Source organism: Poromitra crassiceps (genome assembly GCF_964638095.1).
Source record: "Poromitra crassiceps genome assembly, chromosome: 23".
Taxonomy (NCBI): domain Eukaryota; kingdom Metazoa; phylum Chordata; class Actinopteri; order Beryciformes; family Melamphaidae; genus Poromitra; species Poromitra crassiceps.
The window spans coordinates 23572041-23590177 of NC_139639.1; the positions used below are offsets into that span (position 1 = coordinate 23572041).

At 42.7% G+C, this 18137-nt stretch overlaps 1 protein-coding gene across 2 annotated transcripts in view; it reads right to left on the reverse strand.

Moving 5' to 3' along the window:
* The window catches only part of LOC310796958 (guanine nucleotide exchange factor VAV3-like), a 68309-nt gene extending 50453 nt beyond the window's left edge, over nucleotides 1–17856 (reverse strand). For both annotated transcript variants that reach the window (XM_083659216.1, XM_083659215.1), the window contains exons 1-2: nucleotides 17568–17856; nucleotides 9330–9446 (exon numbers count right to left, since the gene is read on the reverse strand). In XM_083659216.1, the coding sequence (XP_083515342.1) occupies nucleotides 9330–9446; nucleotides 17568–17780 (330 nt within the window). In that variant the 5' untranslated portion in view covers nucleotides 17781–17856. The remainder of the gene's footprint in view (nucleotides 1–9329; nucleotides 9447–17567) is intronic.
* Nucleotides 17857–18137: the final 281 nt, after the last annotated feature.

The following is an 18137-nucleotide window of genomic DNA, read 5'->3' on the forward strand; positions in this document are numbered from 1 at the left end:
ATTAGCTTTGCGCTGCTCTCACTGCATGGAGGCAGACATACTGGAACTGAAAGGTTTTACCCCCCCACACCCCCCCCATTGTTTTGGACTCAGATACATTCATATACATTCATATACTATACTGACTGAGTGTGAAAAGAGAGCATCCCCAAAAATAACATCCATTTCTCAGGAGGTGAAAGGCCTAATTTTGGATGCTGTGTGTGTGTGTGTGTGTGTGTGTGTGTGTGTGTGTGTGTGTGTGTGTGTGTGCGTGCGTGCGTGTGCAAGAGAGAGAGAGAGAGAGAGAGAGAGAGAGCGAGCGAGAGAGAGAGAGAGAGAGAGAGAGAGATGGTCTCTGCAGGAAGTGGTCGTGCTATCCCAAGCTCAACTCGCAGCCATGCATCTGTGTGCGTGTGTCTGTCTCTTTATATGTGTGTATTGTAAGAGAGAGACAGGCAGACAATTATCTTATCAACAGTTGTACTGCAACTACTACATTTAAGAAAATCTAGAAGTTACAACTTCAATTTGTTGCTTCCATTGCCAGTATAATTTGTGTCAAAAATATTTCCACTACCTGTAACTAGCCTACCACTAATACGATTTCTTTGTACATTTACATTTTAGTCAAATACCATACTGTAATTATTGCTATTATAATTATAGTTTTATATATTTAATTATAATAATATTATAATGATTATTATTAGTGGCCGGGCCAGTAGTCTCTTAGAACAGACGAGTTGGCTTCCGCCATTTTCAAATGCTTCCGCCATACCGTCTGTACTTCGTGGGGGAGAATCATGCACCAACCGGAATGGGAAGTAGAAAGGCGGGTTTTCAGCTCATTAGTCCAATCAGAATCCAATAATCCAATATGATTGGTCGGATTCCGTCGAACTTCTTTCCTGTCTGAAGGTTTTTTTCCCAACTTCCTTGTGCATGTTCTGGGGGTGTAACGTACAGACTGTGTATAGCTGCATTCGCCGGATGTAGATGAAACAGTCTGTTTTAAGAGATTACCGGGCCAGCGAAGCGGCAGGGCCACTTATTGTATTTGCCATTATTATTATTCTTCCTCCCGGGAAGTTCGACTTCCCATGGATGAAAACTAACCAAACTTTGCACAAAGGTCCAGTCCCATGCCAAACGTCTTTGACACAAATTTGGGGCCAATAGTCCTAACGGTGGCACTACAGCGACCGTCTAAATTTTAAAACTTAAGAAATTCATAAAAGATCAGGCATACGTGCTACGGCTTTGCAACTTTCACCGAAATGTGCGCCTAAATGAGGGGAAACTTTTGTACAATGCAACCTATGGCCAATTATGAAGTCTAAAGACCGCAAAACTGCAAAAACGAATTAAACCCTACTCCTCCCACATTTTTTCTTCAAACGACACCAAACTTCAGCATCTGCATCGTTAGACTGTTCTACACAAAAGTATCAAAACAGATTTTCGATCGGTCAAAAATTGAGCTCACAGTGCATCAAAACGTTGAATTCTGGCCCCGTGTATAGCCTAATTACCTTAATTACCTATGGCAATTAGGTTGTATTTGTGATGTCATCAGTCAGTCAAGCAATTGTGATGCCATCACTGATGTCACTCGAGCAATTGTGATGTCATAATAGCTCAAAGCCTTGAGACTTGCCCAGCCACGACCCATTGCTGCGCAGCAGCCACTTTTTTGGCGCGTAATAACTCCCACAATTTCTGCGCCACATAGACATGCCCGAACTCAAAACATGCGGCTTATTGAGGACAGGTGTGCTATGACTTTTCTAAGGGTTAAGCGGTTTGGCACTTCTTTTGAATGGACCCAGACCCGGCCGGGTCCGGGTCGGAACCTCGGGTATTCGGGGGGTCGGGCATACCCGAAGACTTGAGACTTGCCCGGCCACGACCCATTGCTGGGGGTAGGGGGGGGGGCATCTTGGAGAGAGTAACAGGCATCCAAACGTATAATGATTTTACAAAATGATTTTGTAACTCCTCTAATTCACCATTCTCACAGCAGCCATTTTGTGTCTAAAAGGCAGGAAGTAACACAGGTGCAACCAAAATGAGGGCCCCAGCACTGGAACACCTAAACTGATTGTGGGAAACCCTCATTAGTTTTGCTTGCACCTGTGTTACTTCCTGCCTTTTAGACACAAAATGGCTACTGTGACAAAAGGTAAATAGGCATTATTTTAGAGCAGTGGTTTTCAAACTTGTTTGGCTCCAGTACCCCCTTTCCCTGATTTCTGAATCCAAGTACCCCCTTTACCCGACTACAACATTTTGCTTAGAAAACTGCGAACGAAAACTTTTAAGTTCATGATTTATTCTCACATTGTTCTATTTTGTCCTTTACCCCCTGTAGTACCTCCACGTACCCCAGTCCACTGTTTTAGAGTAACGAGAGAGAATTAGGCCGTTTTCAGGATTTGCAGGCATAGCTCAGATAGATAGTGACTGAGGTGAGACATAAGAGCATGTCTATCTTGACTTTATCTCTGTTTCCTGTGTGACAGTGTGAGTGCTGTGGCTTCGCCTCACCCAGGTATGCTGGTTACGTAATAGTCCTGCTTGTAGTATAAGACCAGCTGTGCACAAAATACCTGCAACTTGATGAGTAATTTCAACTGTTGTCGACTCTCAAAAATCCCATATCTCTTGAAACATGAGAACAAAATCTGATAACATGGTGAAATTACTTAAAGTCCCTGGAAACCAAAATCCACAAAAACCTTCTAACTATTAAATTTAGGGTCTAGTGAGTAATTGTGTGCCTCAGAAAGTAAGTTGACATTACTTTCACCCTAACCCCAAAAATCGACACTTTTCTACAAGGTCTGGATTTCCATTTCCTCATTGAAGAGAGCGGTGCGCGCGGTGCTAAAATGCATGATCTTATCACGTCATAAGATTTAATTGAATCACACACACACATGCACGCACGCGCGCACACACACACTGACACACACAGTAGCGCTGTGCACTCGCAGCGCTACTGTGTGTGTACTGTGTCTTTCCTTCTCTCTCTCTCTCTCTCTCTCTCTCTCTCTCTCTCCTTCTCTCTCTCTCTCTCCGTTAACAGAGAGAGAGGTCTCCTCGGTCTGCTCCGAGAGAGAGAGAGAGAGAGAGAGAGAGAGAGGAGACCTGCTGCAGACGGGACACGCCCACACAGTCCGCGGGAGAAAATACACTCTAAAATCTAATCGATTCTCATGACTTTTGTCATGACTGTCAAACCTAAATTTATATACTTTGCGACGTTCATCATCGTTCAAATTTGGCTGGTGGCTTATGAACATAGGTTCCTGTGATGTGATGAACTCAAAATGCTAAATAATAATAAAATATTTATGGTTTCCAGGGACTTTAATTTATTTGCAATGCATTTATAAGGTCATAAGTGAAGATTCAGAGTGTATATAGTTTTTTTTTATGAAATAGTTGCATAGTATACCTTTAAGAATTAAGAATTTAACATGTGGAATTTTTGCAATACAGAAATGTTTTCTTATTTTCACTTTCATTCTGAGAGTATAAAAATCAACACAATGCCAGTGTTTTTATATCGGTCGCTCAGAGTCCACACCCATCAGAGTTGATTTAATACTTTTAAATACTTTTGAACACCTGTCAGGGCCATATCAGCTGTGTGAGAGTCAACACTTAACTTAAAATAATTGTCCTTATCAGCAGTGAAACTTTTGGGTAACTTGAACATTGCATACTTATTCACATACTGTAGTACTATACATGGGTGCAGGGCCGTGCAGAGACCCTTAGGGGCAGGGGCTCAAAAGTAAAAAAAAAAAAAAAAAAGAGCACAAGACTGCGGTGCGGTTTCACTGTTGCTGACCCGCCAGTCAGTTGGAGCTCGGCAGCTGGGCAGTGGGCAGGATGGCGAAGGTATGACCCCCCCATCTCTGCCTCTGATTGGCACAGGAGACGAGGAGAGACGCAGGATAGGATAGCCAAGCTAATGTGATTGGATCAACAACGTTTGACACTAGGCCAATCAGAGGCAGAGAAGGGCGAGTCACGTCTTTGCCATCCTGGGAAAAAAGATTGCATCCAGAGACACAGACGATTGCTTAACTAATGGTTGAAAGGTCAACATGTGTAAACTGTCCGGACATTTTATTTATTGCTAAATTGTTATTTATTGTTAACTCATTGAGTGCCAGCCACTTTTGGAGAACGGACGCTCCCAGTGCCAGAGTTTCAGAGCTTTTTTCAGTGATTTCTCGAGGCCCACAGAATATTGTGTGATATTACTATGTAAACAATGAACACGCAAAAAGAACGATGAGACTCTTTTCTATCATCAGCAAAAACAGGTTTATTGATATCATTTTCCGTTCTTTAGTTATCAGCCGGAGAAGATAGCTTGATTTAACAAAAAAGAGCAGTTTTTTTCTAGAAGCTGAGATAATGGCCCTTTTGTGAAATTAAACATTTCAAACACATCACTGACTCTGAAGCTAATTTTCTGATGTAGTCACACCTCAAAAATAATTTCCTTCAATAAAACAGTGAAGGCCAGGGAATTTTGTTTGGCAGAATAATATTTTTAGCTGCAACCAGCAGCGCTGGCCCCTGCGTGCGCTGCTGGTTGCAGCTTCTTTGCTTTCTTGATTTGCTGCTGGTGGGCATCGGATATTCTGGCTTGCGTTTGCCAACCCTGTCCTGCTGCCTGGGTCTGTCTGGGTCAGTGTTGTGTGCTGCTCTGCGTGCCCTTCCCCCCCCCGCCGCCCCGCCCCGCCTCAACTGCACACTCCTCCTGTATGGGAGGTGGCTCTCTGCTGAATTTGCTCTGCACTGTGAAGGGTGCGCGACATCCAACTTTTTTACAGCCTTCCGCGTGTGCTTGTCACCGGCTCCTATGCTTCCAGTTGAGAATAATAACTCCACGGCTGATCATGCGAATGGGCTGTCGCAGCGGACATGCAGGAGCTCAATTGTGGGAGCAGATTGGCTGCTGCGGGCACATCTAACGTTAAAACGCTTCATGCATATCGATGCATACGGATGCGATGCGATTTCCGTTTCCCCAACGACTTATTCTCTGTTTTTCTCTGCCTTTCTGTTAACCTGGAGAGCACTGTCGCCACCTAAGGGTTCTGTAAAATAGGTTATAGACCTCCAATAGCTACAATAGTTGTACAGGAAATGCGGAAGGCTTTGATCGACGTCCCACCGTCAAAAAACGCATTGGACGTCGAAAGACGTCCGTGGCACTCTACGTCACTATTTAATTGGACGTCGAAAGACGTCCATGGCACTCAATGAGTTAAATTGTTATTTATTGTTATAAGTTCTTCTTTAAGGGTGCTGGGCATGCCTTCACTGTAAAAAAGAAAAAAGGGGGCACTTTGGGCATCAGGGGAAAACGGGCAGGTGCTCGGGCACCCCTAGCACCCCCCTCTGCACGTGCCTGCATGGGTGCTTGTATGCTGATACTCAAACAAGTCGAGTATCAGCGAAGAGTTTGATCTCACATCTGACCTACTTCATAAGACACTCAGTTTAAGACACATGTAAGTTGGGAGGGGAGAGGCACAAGCTGAGCTAAAGGAACGAGAAGATCCAAAGACAAACCACCAAGGTTAGTGTGGCCTGAGAAACACAAGTGTGATCATGAATCCCCTGTGAACTATGAAAAAGGAACCAAAAGCAGAAGTTGTACGGTGGCATATCATATCATATCACATCATATCATGATTCAAGCCATTTTATGTGATCAGTCTATCTCAATACAGAAGCCACACACAGTCATTTCTATCTAGAATCTAGATGACACATCCACTATCCGCATGTCAGTCGAAACGCCACTTAAAGTTACAGTCCATAAGATTTCAGTTTTGTTCTCTTGGGTGACACCTATGGCGATGAGTGGTAATTGTAGGTGAAATCCAAACAGTGTTGCATGTGACATTAGTCAGTTTGTTCAGCCATAGTAACCTGCTAGACCAGAAAAAAGTAGCTTGTTAGGCCTAATGTACACCCCCTCTGGAACAGATGCGGCACGGCTCCGGTACGGCTGCGAACAGACCCACACTCATGTAATCTGTCAGACGTATGCGGGATCCGACAAAAATAGAACAGGTGCGTAATTTTTCCATACCGCATGTATCGCTTATCAATTAACATGGGCGACAGTCGATCAGGCAGTTTTGCCGGATCCGCAACGCAGCCGTAACGCATCTGGTGTACATTGCCTGTTATCCTACTTCACGAAAGAGTTGTTGGAAACGTACAGTAACCTACAGAGTGAGTCTATTGTGTTAGCTCCACCAATCCTGTGTCACCACAGACACCAAGTTTATAAATGCTGCAATAGTGAAAATTCAAAGGCTTCCATCAATGGGCCATAGGCTCACTATCATATTATAGAGAATGACTTAACGGATATTTATTTAGATGAAAATCTTATGGATTATAACTTTACGTTTGTAGGAACACCAAACACACAGCAAGTTTATCCCCCATATAAAGCACTTCTATCTCATCTTTCTCCCAAAACATTCAAGTTGATCATTTAACAATATGAATGGCCATTACATTTCTGACAATGCTGGTCGTATGTAGCCGGGTGAACTAAAGCATAGCAGAGTCATCCACCACAGCATTGCCAGTGAGGAGAATATGGGTGATAATGAGGTAAATATTGTACTTTTTTGAACCACAGCGTAGTCGTTTGCCTACAAAACACTGGATTATGCTTCATGAACTCTTTGGAGAGATTATATTTTATGCCTGTTTTTTCAAAGGAGATTAGATGGATTACAAGATGGGGCCTAAATGTTTTGCAAAGCTTTGCCCAGGGCATCAAGGTGAGTAGATCATTTTCATTTTGGGGGGGACTATTGCTTTAACATAAATTGTCCACGTTTGAGTTCACCTTGAGTTTAGTAATTCAAACATTTTTGCTTGTACAGTCAAGATCTTGACGTAGTTCTGAATTAAGGGAAGAGAAACTGCCCTATTGTTTCCTCTTCCTCTTCCTCTCTCTGGCCTGCTGCCTGCAGTGTGGATGCCTGGGGAGCGGCCTGTGGTAACCCAGCCAGAGGAAAGTAGGTTACACAGCTCTCATTAGATATTCAGGCGACTAATGCTCAGTTTACGGGCCACAGCTCGTGCCAACAACTCTACCTGGACCCCGTCCCGCCCAATCAGTCAACCTGCAGACTGGCACATTGTTAACCAATCAGTGATGTCCTCTCTCTGCTGAAACGTGTTCGTTTGATGGAAAAGTTTTGAACAGAGCCGCGGATTATCAGCAGCCAGATTAACTGGAAGCTTCTTTAGAAAGCAACAGGCTGAAGCGAGAGAAGAGGGCAGCTGTGTGGGGAAACGGCACGGTAGAGCTCAACGGACCCATTTCACAGCAAACGTTTTGAGGTGGTAAAAGCAGGAAGTAAAGCAGGTGTAAATACAATTAATTATGCTTCCATTCTGTTTAGGTGTTCCAGTGCCAGTGCCCTCGTTAATGCTGATGATTAGAGCCGAGTTTCTTCCTGCTTTAGCACCTCAAAAGGTTGCTGTGAAATGAGCATACAACAGTTCTCTCACACTTGGAGAGGTGTGTGTAAATCACAGGAACCTGTGATCACACTCTGTTTGGAGAACTGGGGCAAAGTTTACTCACTAATAAACGGAATAGTTTGCAACAATGAGATATCCATTAAAAGGTGACACCTAATCTTATAAAATGAGCAAAGCAAAATAAACCAAATACATTGTTTTTAAAGGATTTGAACTCAAATTCAGCCCTTTTGACAAAATGATAGCGCTTGCACATACAGCATCATCTGTATTTTAGGGGTATTGAACAATACACTCAATACAGACAAATAAAAACTTCCAATCCATTCGGTAATCCAGTGCCCGGGGCCCTTGTTACTGTTTTGGTTGGACCTGTGTTACTTCCTGCATTTTAGACACAAAATGAGTGAATTGGGTGGGAAGTGAAAGAGGCTAATAAAGGTAGCCAGAGTGAGTGAGTGGTCTAGCTACACACAGGGACAAGCTAACTCTGTGCACAGACTCAGACAAGCTAAGTCTGTGCACACACAGGGACAAGCTAACTCTGTGCACAGACTCAGACAAGCTAAGTCTGTGCACACACAGGGACACGCTAACTCTGTGCACACACTCAGACAAGCTAAGTCTGTGCACACACAGGGACAAGCTAACTCTGTGCACAGACTCAGACAAGCTAAGTCTGTGCACACACAGGGACAAGCTAACTCTGTGCACAGACTCAGACAAGCTAAGTCTGTGCACACACAGGGACAAGCTAACTCTGTGCACAGACTCAGACAAGCTAAGTCTGTGCACACACAGGGACAAGCTAACTCTGTGCACAGACTCAGACAAGCTAAGTCTGTGCACACACAGGGACAAGCTAACTCTGTGCACACACTCAGACAATCTCCCGCAATATAACACAGCAATAAAAACAAGTGGAGCAATCCCTTTAGAAGCGTACTGGAAAATGCATGGCCAAGCCGGTGAGCAAATATTGAATGCTTTGAGTGCTGCAGGGACACACACGGATAGCCTGGGTAAACCCAGCCTCCACGTGACCTCTATGTGCTATCAGTCACACGCTACAGGCATAGCCTGTGACGTCACGTTGAAGGCCGGGTTTACCCAGGCTAACACACAGATGCGCATGCACGCACGTATGCACGCGCACACACACACGCGCACACACACGCACACACACACACACACACACACACACACACCTTTCCTCCATCAAAGGCAAAGTCATCATATATTGTATTTATCTGGCTCATATGGGTTTATTATATGAGATATGACATTGCATACATGAATGAATTCAACAGGAACTCTGCTATAATAATAAATTCAAGGGTCGCAAAAAGGTGCTATAGATTCTGAAAAACGGAGAAGGAAGCTGGTCTAAATGTATAGTTGTGCCACTACAAACACATCTTCTTGCTATAATAAATAAAATCAAGATGAAATTAATTGTGCTGAGGGTGACAAAATGTTTGAAGCAATGATGCTGGAATATACACAGAGGAAAGCAACAGAACAGAATAGAATAGAGTGATTTAGGGCTGGGCAATATATCAATATTATATCAATATCGTGACATGAGACTAGAGATCAGGTAAGTGCGTCTTTCCCTGATTTTAAATGCTGCATTACAGTAAAGTGATGTATTTTACTTACTTTTACTTACCAGAGTGTTCTACTTCTAGCTGTTCTATTGTTTGCTTTTACCCACTTAGTCATGATATCCATCACATTACTGATTGATGGATGACCTTCATTATCAGTGCGGGCATCGTGTCGGATGTGGATGTTACCTTTCCAAAGTCTCGAACATCGAAGAGATCGAAGCCCTCGAATAATTCCGTTTTCTTCATCCCAAACACTTCACAGCATGACGTCAGGAATGTCCGGATGTTCTTCAAGCACAGGAACTGCACAGGGAAACAATTAACACTTTTCAAAATAAAATAAAAACATCAGACATGTCAAAAATGTTGTCACATGCTAGAAATGAGCGCGCAAAGTTTCTAGTTTTTATGAATGTGGGGAATATTTTGTGTGTGTGTGTGTGTGTGTGTGTGTGTGTGTGTGTGTGTGTGTGTGTGTGTGTGTGTGTGTGTGTGTGTGTGTGTGTGTGTGTGTGTGTGTGTGTAATTCTTATCCTAATTTGAGCTTCATGGAGTTAAAGTGTTTTTAATTTCTTTATAATGAAGCTGTAGTTTGGGGATGTGTTTATGCCGATTTTTCAACTTTTGTAACTACGGTAAGCTAGCTTCCCACGTAACCTCCTCCAGAAAATGTCACATGACGATCATAGATTGTTAGTTTAGTTTTGATTCTCTAGATTCTTGTAATGGGACAAACTGAACTACCTCAAAATCAAATCATAGGAATAACATGAAATGTGTATTGGAATCACGTGAATTTGTGGATGTTCGATTTAACATTACGGGCAGACATGTAGGTCAGGAAATTTGCAAAATGGAACAAGAACCATAGAGCAGGCAAACTGAAAACAATGTCATATATTTCAAAGTGAAAACTGAAAGTTTCACTGTGCTACATAACACCAGAGGAAAGTACGTTAACCAAGTGCCCTTTTGCAATTCGGAGACTGTGGTCCTCTATAACATTTAGTTAGGGGGTTATGGGTTTGATTCACACTGGGACCATTAATACAAAAAATTGATTTACTCGTAGTAATGCTTTAGGCAGTGTTTCTCAAAGTGCAGTTCGGGGACCCCTAGCAGTGCTTGTGGGGGTTCCAGGGGGTCCCCAGCAAAAAGAGGAATAATTTATTTTCAATATAATTCCATCCATAAGTAACACAATGACAGAATGTATGACTATTTTGGTCATGAGTTTCATACACTTTCTGTAATAAAACATCTAAAGAGAATGACTCCCGCACACTGTCTCCAAACGCAAAAAGTTTATTTAACAGAATAACGTTTCGGTCCTAAGACCTTCTTCAGATTCTTGTAGTAGAAGTAGAAGTAGAATCTGAAGAAGGTCTTAGGACCGAAACGTTATTCTGTTAAATAAACTTTTTGCATTTGGAGGCAGTGCGCGGGAGTTATTCTCTTTTGATCCAGTCGGGTTTTCCCTCCTCCGACGCACTTGTCATTTAGGTGTGCAGAAGCTTTTGCTCCTTTTGTAATAAAACATCTAAAAGCTACTAAAAAGCTACTACTAAAAAGCTATCTAAAAGCTAACTTGCACTTCCAAACACATGATCAAGTGCTGACTCAACTCCTGACTGTATATGCGATCATGTTCAGTGAAAACCGAGCTGCAACAAGCTTATCTTGAGGAAGTGAGAATAGATAGGCCGCTCGCTGTTTATCACAGCAGCTCATCGTGGAGACGCCTGTGATTGCTCCATCGCCCCCTGGGGGCCCCGTTTGTCTGTGGAGGAAGTGCATGAATACGGTGGGTTAGCATTCTTGGCCCTAATAGTCCTAATTACAGTCACAGGCGAGGGGCCGTTGAAATGGCATTTCAGCTCCACTTTAAGGAAGTAACAAGAGTTGGAGTCATACACCAAAGTCAAAGTTAAAACAATAATTTATTAAGTAGCTAGACCACTTTTATGACTTTTTAAGCGTTTTCTGAAAATCGGATGGATGGATTTGTATTTTTCTGATACAGAAATAAACTCAACTCAACTAGCGAGCTAGCAGCTGCTCAGCTAACATCAGGTGGCGTTGCTGTGATCAGCTTATTTCTCCACACAAGTCCTGGCAGCGCTTTTTCCACATCAAAAAATGCTATGTGTGAACGGATGGAGCCATGATAATTTGACAGACGTTACAAGTAGCACTGTCATCTTTCTTCATGAAATGAAGCCGCGCTTTGGACCATTTCTTCATCTCTGCAGTGACTATGCCTCCATGTTAGAAGTTTCCAGCAGGCAGCATAGACGCAGAGTTTGATGTCATGATGCATGAGTTAATGCAATGCGCATGCGTAACTGTCAAAAACATGCTGGCATCGATCAAAGAAATGGACAACCTCGGAGGCATACGATTCCAATGGAACCAGTTCTCGATTCCCATCCCTATCCACAGGGCTCGAAACTAACTTCTTCCCCACCTTCCCGAAAACTGTTTGTTTATGTTTGTTGACAGACTCGGTTACGAGCCAAATCTAAGCGATCAAACACTTGTATAATAAACCCTGCTCATATCCTCTACCAAGTGTTGACAGGTGACACCATGTGACAATACATTACTCTCTCTCATTAAACACTGCGCCAAGTTAGCTTTTTTTTTTATATATATTTTATTTTCAATTATGTTTTAGAACAATACATGAACAAAACAAAATAGACGAACAGGCTCAGACACAGGAAAAGAAAAGAAAGAAAAAGCACACTGTACACATCATCGACATTCAATATTACAACGTGGTGCTACCAGCCGCATAAGGTGCTTATGTGCTTGTAAGAGATGTTGTGCATGGGATCCCATGTAAGGGGTCCAGGAGAAACCAGCCGGGCGAGTCACGGTGAGCGACTTTAAATTGGATCAGCTGGTGTCTACTATTAACTGAGCAGAGTTGTATCACAGACAGACAGACATAATGTCAGAGAAGTCAATGCCAAGTTCCCCCTGCCACGCTTCTCTAATCCTCTGAGTAGAGGCCATGGTGCAGTTGTCTGTGCCAAGTTAGCTTGGTGTGCTGTTAGCCCCCAGACACAATTTTATCAGCTCGTCTAACGGCTCGCTGGAAAAGCGTCCTCTTTCCTGAAGCTGCCTTCACATGATGAGCAATCTTCTCTTCTCTCACCACGAGGTAGAGCGGAGGAAGGTCAGCGGTAAGTAGGTCAAAGTTTAAACAATTTGAACTTTGAGCGCAGAGCAAGGTGGCAAATTGGAGTGGTGCGTGACCCCCAGCGTAGCGCTGCCGTAGTCTGGAGGCAGCGCTCTCCCCACAGAAAACAACAGCACAGTGCGCGCAGAGCTGTTTTACCACGGATCATGTGTGGGGGGGCTTTACTGTAGCCTATAAAAACTCCTGGACTCATTTTCACGACTCATGACTCGACTTGGACTTGAGCACTGATGACTTGGACCGGCGGAGCATTCATACATTCGGACTCGGAAGTTGGAGACGAGAACTTGTTGATAAAGACTGTTTTTTCTCTTCTTCTTTTTTCCCGTTTTTTGTAACATGTCCTAATAATTTGGCATTATAGTATAGATATTGATAGCTATATTGACTCAGATAATGGAGACTTGACTCAGACTCTTCTTTGGTGACTCGAACTTGAAACCGGATTCGAACATGAACACTGGGGAGTCGACTTGGACTCGACTGATTTGACTACACCACTGGTGCGTAGACTAGTCACCCCCCAAAGGCCCATTCTGAGCCAGGAGAAACCTTGATGTGCCATCAAACTAAGAGCTGGACTCTGCCCAAATACTTCTTAGATTTTGTGGCTTTTCTAACTCTTCTAGCGAGGCGATCAATTCTAATGAATTGGAAGGGTCCCTATGCTCCCACTCATTCTCGGTGGGTGGGGGACGTGCTGCATTTTATGCAGCTGGAGAAAATTAAGCATACCCTACGAGGCTCCCTGCACAAGTACTATAAAATCTGGCAGCCTTTTTCAGAATATATAAAGGGCATCCAAATTATCCCACCAGCTCCGGACTGATGAACCTCTGGTCCCTCTTGATCTTGTCTTGACCCCGATCTACAGTATCTGACCTCTGTATAAGCTACTTCTACTGACCTCTTTTTATCCTTAATTCTGTCTACCCTTCCTCCCTATCCTTGTTGTTTATCTTATTTGATATTATTTATTTACTTTTTTCTCTGTATTGTATTGTTGTTTTGCTGTAACTGTGAAGTTATGTGTGTGTGTTGTGATGTACGTGTTTTGTTTGTGTAAACTTGAAAAATCCCATAAATAAATCATAATAAATAAATACATAAATAAATAAATAATTAAGAGCTGGTCAATTTAAATGATAAGCCGGGTGGTGAGGCATCAGTGAAGTTCTGTCTCCGTTTAGCCCAGATTTAGGCTTGATGCTGGTCCTGCCTGGTCTGCTATTTACTGCATTCTGAGCATTAATTTAGTGCCATTTGATGTTGAATCATCCATTGTATGATTTTAATTTAGTTTGCTAATTTGATTGCCATGGTCTTTCTTAGCCTGGACTCTTCTGGACAACCTGGATAAATAAAGATTGGGGAGGGGGGACTAATAAAATAAATGCTCTAACCATCACGGGTTTGACTTGAGTTCACAAAGGTCAATTCAGCTCCCTCTGACTCTGATTTTCTCTCTCTCTCTTACACACACACACACACACACACACACACACACACACACACACACACACACACACACACACACACACACACACACACACACACACACACACACACACACACACACACACACACACACAGACACACACACACACACACACACACACACACACACACACACACACACACACACACACACACTGACTCCCTCACTCTTTCCATGGGTTTTTGTGAAACGATACATAGGAGGGGATGTAGCAATATTAGGTGTCTGTGTTCATTCATAAACCGTGCATACATATTTCACGGTCCACTCCACGATTTGCACTCACACTGAAGCCTAGCATACGGAGGGGTAAAAATAGCCATTCTGTGGGCTATTTAATCACAGTACACTGCACTACACTGCTCTCCAGTCCTCCAATCCATTACCTTCATGCCTATGTTGCCATTTCCAAGATCTTGTGTCAGAATGGCACAATGAAATGGCCATTTAAAATATGGAGCCCACTGACACAGATGGCCTCCCCAGCCATACGCAGATGGCCTACAGCTGCAGGCTACGACCAGCCATTGTTCAGCAAGTTGCTTTGGCTTTCACAGTGTCTTACAGGCGGACGGGCATACACACTGAAAGAGCACGTGCACGTCCCACTGAGCACTAGACGTCATTTCAGCGTTGCAGCAAGCAGCAAATAGATTTTTACATATTTAAATACTACATACTAAAAGATCATACTCGGATAAAAACAACAAGCATGGCAAACACCAGCATATATAAAACAAGACAAACGTAGATAAGAAGAAAAGTCAAGAGATGGAATGAAGTCAGAAAAGTGAGTGCTGTATGGGGTTATAGTGAGTATAGGCCAGCTTGAACATGTGGCTTTTGAGGTGGGATTTGAAGTTGGTTATGGTGTCAGACTGTCAGAGGTGTGGGGGCAGGGAATTCCTTCCTGTAGCCTCATTTTAGTCTCGGGGCGTATTTTAAACAGCTAATCAATGTAAAATTGTTCAGTCGGGCATAACATATAAGAAGATAGAATAGAATTGAATGCCTAAAAGAGAAGCCGTCTTATTTAAAATGAAATTTTACCAACTATTTGGTTACCTTGATTGGAGGGTAGCTTCCTTTTATTTTGTTGGTTTGCAGTCAGTGTCTTATTCTTCTTTAGAAAATGAAAAATGTATTCACTTGTTTGAAAGAGTTTTTGAAGGCATCTGCAGTTATGCAACATTTCCACACGACAGCTTTTACCTTTATCGATGACTGAATAAAGGCTTAATCAGAAATGTAAAAGAATCACATGCACAATGTACTGACTATTACAAAGTGAATGAAATGCATCCTGAGTATTCTGGTTGTCACCACCTTCCCCCCCCCTTTTTTCAGTTTAGTGGCTCTTTTTAGTGAAGATTTAGTCCTATCCTCGTCTACAGTATATCACTGGTATCGAGTGAAATACTTTGAATTTTCAATAAGAAAAATTGTACATACATATACTGAACTAGCATGATCGGAAACATGTGGAACTTTGATTGTCTATAGTAAACAAACAGATGATCAAAACGCTTTAAAACAGCACTCAGTCTCTTGGTAAATTGTGGTCTTTGAGGCTGTTTGTGGTTGTGAGACCATGGAGACTCAGTCAGAACGGCAGGCTGTTACACGGCTTCAAACTCTGCAGCAAGTAAACTACAAGTTGCTGCACAAATAGTATTAGTGTGTGTCTAACAACCAATGGGTGGATCAAAGTCAAGATTGTATCAGGGCTCCAGCCTTGGACCATTCCCCTGGGCTTCATAGCAATCCCTCACTTGCTCATAAGAAAAGTTACCACGGCTTTATATAAAATATAAAAACAAGATGAAGAATAAAACCATATTCAAGCAAGACGCAAAAAAAAATAACATTTTAGTTTTGCTTCATTGTCTCACTTAGAAGAACTAGATTGGTGAAGTCCGGTCTGCACCAGATGATAATCTCCAAATGAGAAAATGAGAATCAGAGACCACTGGCCTTTTTCTCTACAGTGTTTAGAGTGGTACTTATCTGTTGGACACAGTGCCAGAGCAGAGAGCATAGCCTTGCATTTCCAAATCCTCCTCGACTTGTAGGCATATAACGGGGTGATGGACAGAAATGCTCCGAAACAAATGTAGGCTGCAACTCCTGAAAGACCTACGTACCTGGCCTATTTATTTAATTGCAGGTGAGGTGAGATACCTTTTTTTAAACATATTTTATTTATCTTATCTATTTACATAGGAGTCAAAGAACACAAGAAACAAAATATATAACAACAACTAGGTGAGATACCTTAAGGGGGGGAGAATCACTTTACTATCCCTGTAATATCGCAACAGGGACTTCTAGTGGTGGTCAGTGACTTCGTAGTGAAGTTATCATAGTTCATGGTAGTTTAGTTTGGTCATATTATCAAAATCAGACATGATGGCAAATCGTGGCTTCAAATCATCCTAAAAGTCACAAACACAGCATAGTTACCACTACCAGTGTTCATGAGTATTGATTTTTCCAGTGAGGGTTTACGTATTTGGAGTTGACAGTGTTGACTGGAGAGTTTGTCCACTAATAGAGCTGGCGTGGCTCTGCATGGGCGGGTGTCCAAATCACAAGTGTTAAATTACCTCTGACAGATGTGTGCTTATAAACACATGCCACACTTTATTTTTAACACAATATTCTCATGCAGACTGATAGTTTTGCAGTGATACGTCTATAGCATCATTCTACAAGGTCCCCAAAACATGCTCACTCAGCTTTCTCCATAAAGATAATGAAAAACTGGAACTCGTGCCTTGTCACTGCAAAACCTCAGATGTAGGCTACACTGTTCCTTAGTGAAGGAGAAAGAAAAATGGTTAAGAACAAACTAAAGTGCACAATTTCAAATTAATTTGAGTGGAAAGGATATACTTCACTTGCCGTATGTAATGTCAATGTTTTATTATGTAATTTCATGTAATGTTTGTAGTAGTTTATGTAGGCTATAGCCTATTTCACCACATTTTTGACGATTTGTTGTTATAGACGATATGTATATTCAATGGATTTTTGTTAATCAAGGGACTGAATACTGTCTCGATTATGTCAGTATAGGCACAGTGCATCAGACTTTTTGGAGGTTTATGTTTTTATTGTACTGTTAAATAAAACAAAATAAAACAAAAAGCTTCTAGCATTAAAGGAATAGTTCACCCAAAAAAAGTTCTGCGATCATCACGGTATCACCTTCATGCCAAATGAAACACAGTAGCCTACACAGGTGACATTGCTCACAAATCATTTTTGCAAGTCCAAGTCTTTGAGCTAGTAGAGTCCAAGTCAAATCTCAAGTCTTTGGTCACAACTAGAAGTCCAGTCTCAAGTCTCTTATAAGCGTTTTTTCTATCATCTGCTGGATGCCAACCAGTCATCTTAGAATAATAGCCTATCAGCATTGATTAGTAGACATTTCCTTAACGTTGATGGCCAAAAATAAATAAATAGGCTAGATGAAAAATATTTGAGCTACGTACTGTGAACTGTGAAGAACAAACTAACCGTTATTTTGGAGAAGGTTTCTATGGAGTTGTGCTGGCAACCTCCCTGTGTGTTATGGACAAACATCATCTGTGTTTCAACCATCGACATAAAGGTTTCAACTGGCATGATGAGGGTGACTGAGTGATGATGACACCATTTTCATTTTTGGTGCCATTTCCTATGCTACTTTGAAAAGTCCCACTGGCAGGCTAACCTGTGACATCTGCGGCCTGAGGTTGATCTCCTTCAGGTCGATGGTGTGCGGCTGGCCGGGTCTGAGGTTGTTGAGCAGCTGGCACAGCAGCACCCCGTCCCGCAGCGTCTGCGCCAGGTCGAACACCTGCGCCGTGTCCGCGGTCACCCGGTGGTTCGCTGGCAGCACGTTGCAGCTGATCAGCCACAGCGCGCACTGCCGCCAGGACTCCATGGTGTCAGTCAGACAGCGAGGAAAATGGGAAAGAATTAGACAACAAAAATAACAACAACTTTTCTCCCTATTTTAAAGCTGTGCACGGCATGGTGAGCTGTATCCGAGCCATCTGAGAGGATGCCGAAAGTGCGTCCTCTCTCTCCGGACTTCAGCATCGCCACTGGAGGAGCGCGCTGCCTGCAGGTTGCAGCCAATGAACGACCGCTCTTCTCTTCACTCGGGGCGGGCTGCTGTGTGTGAACTGTGAAACCCCCCTCGCTCTCATAACTTCCTCTTCCTTCTTCTGAAATGAGTCCTTTCTACAGAGACAGATCATAACCCTAAAATAAAAATCACAGTTAGGCCCACATACCT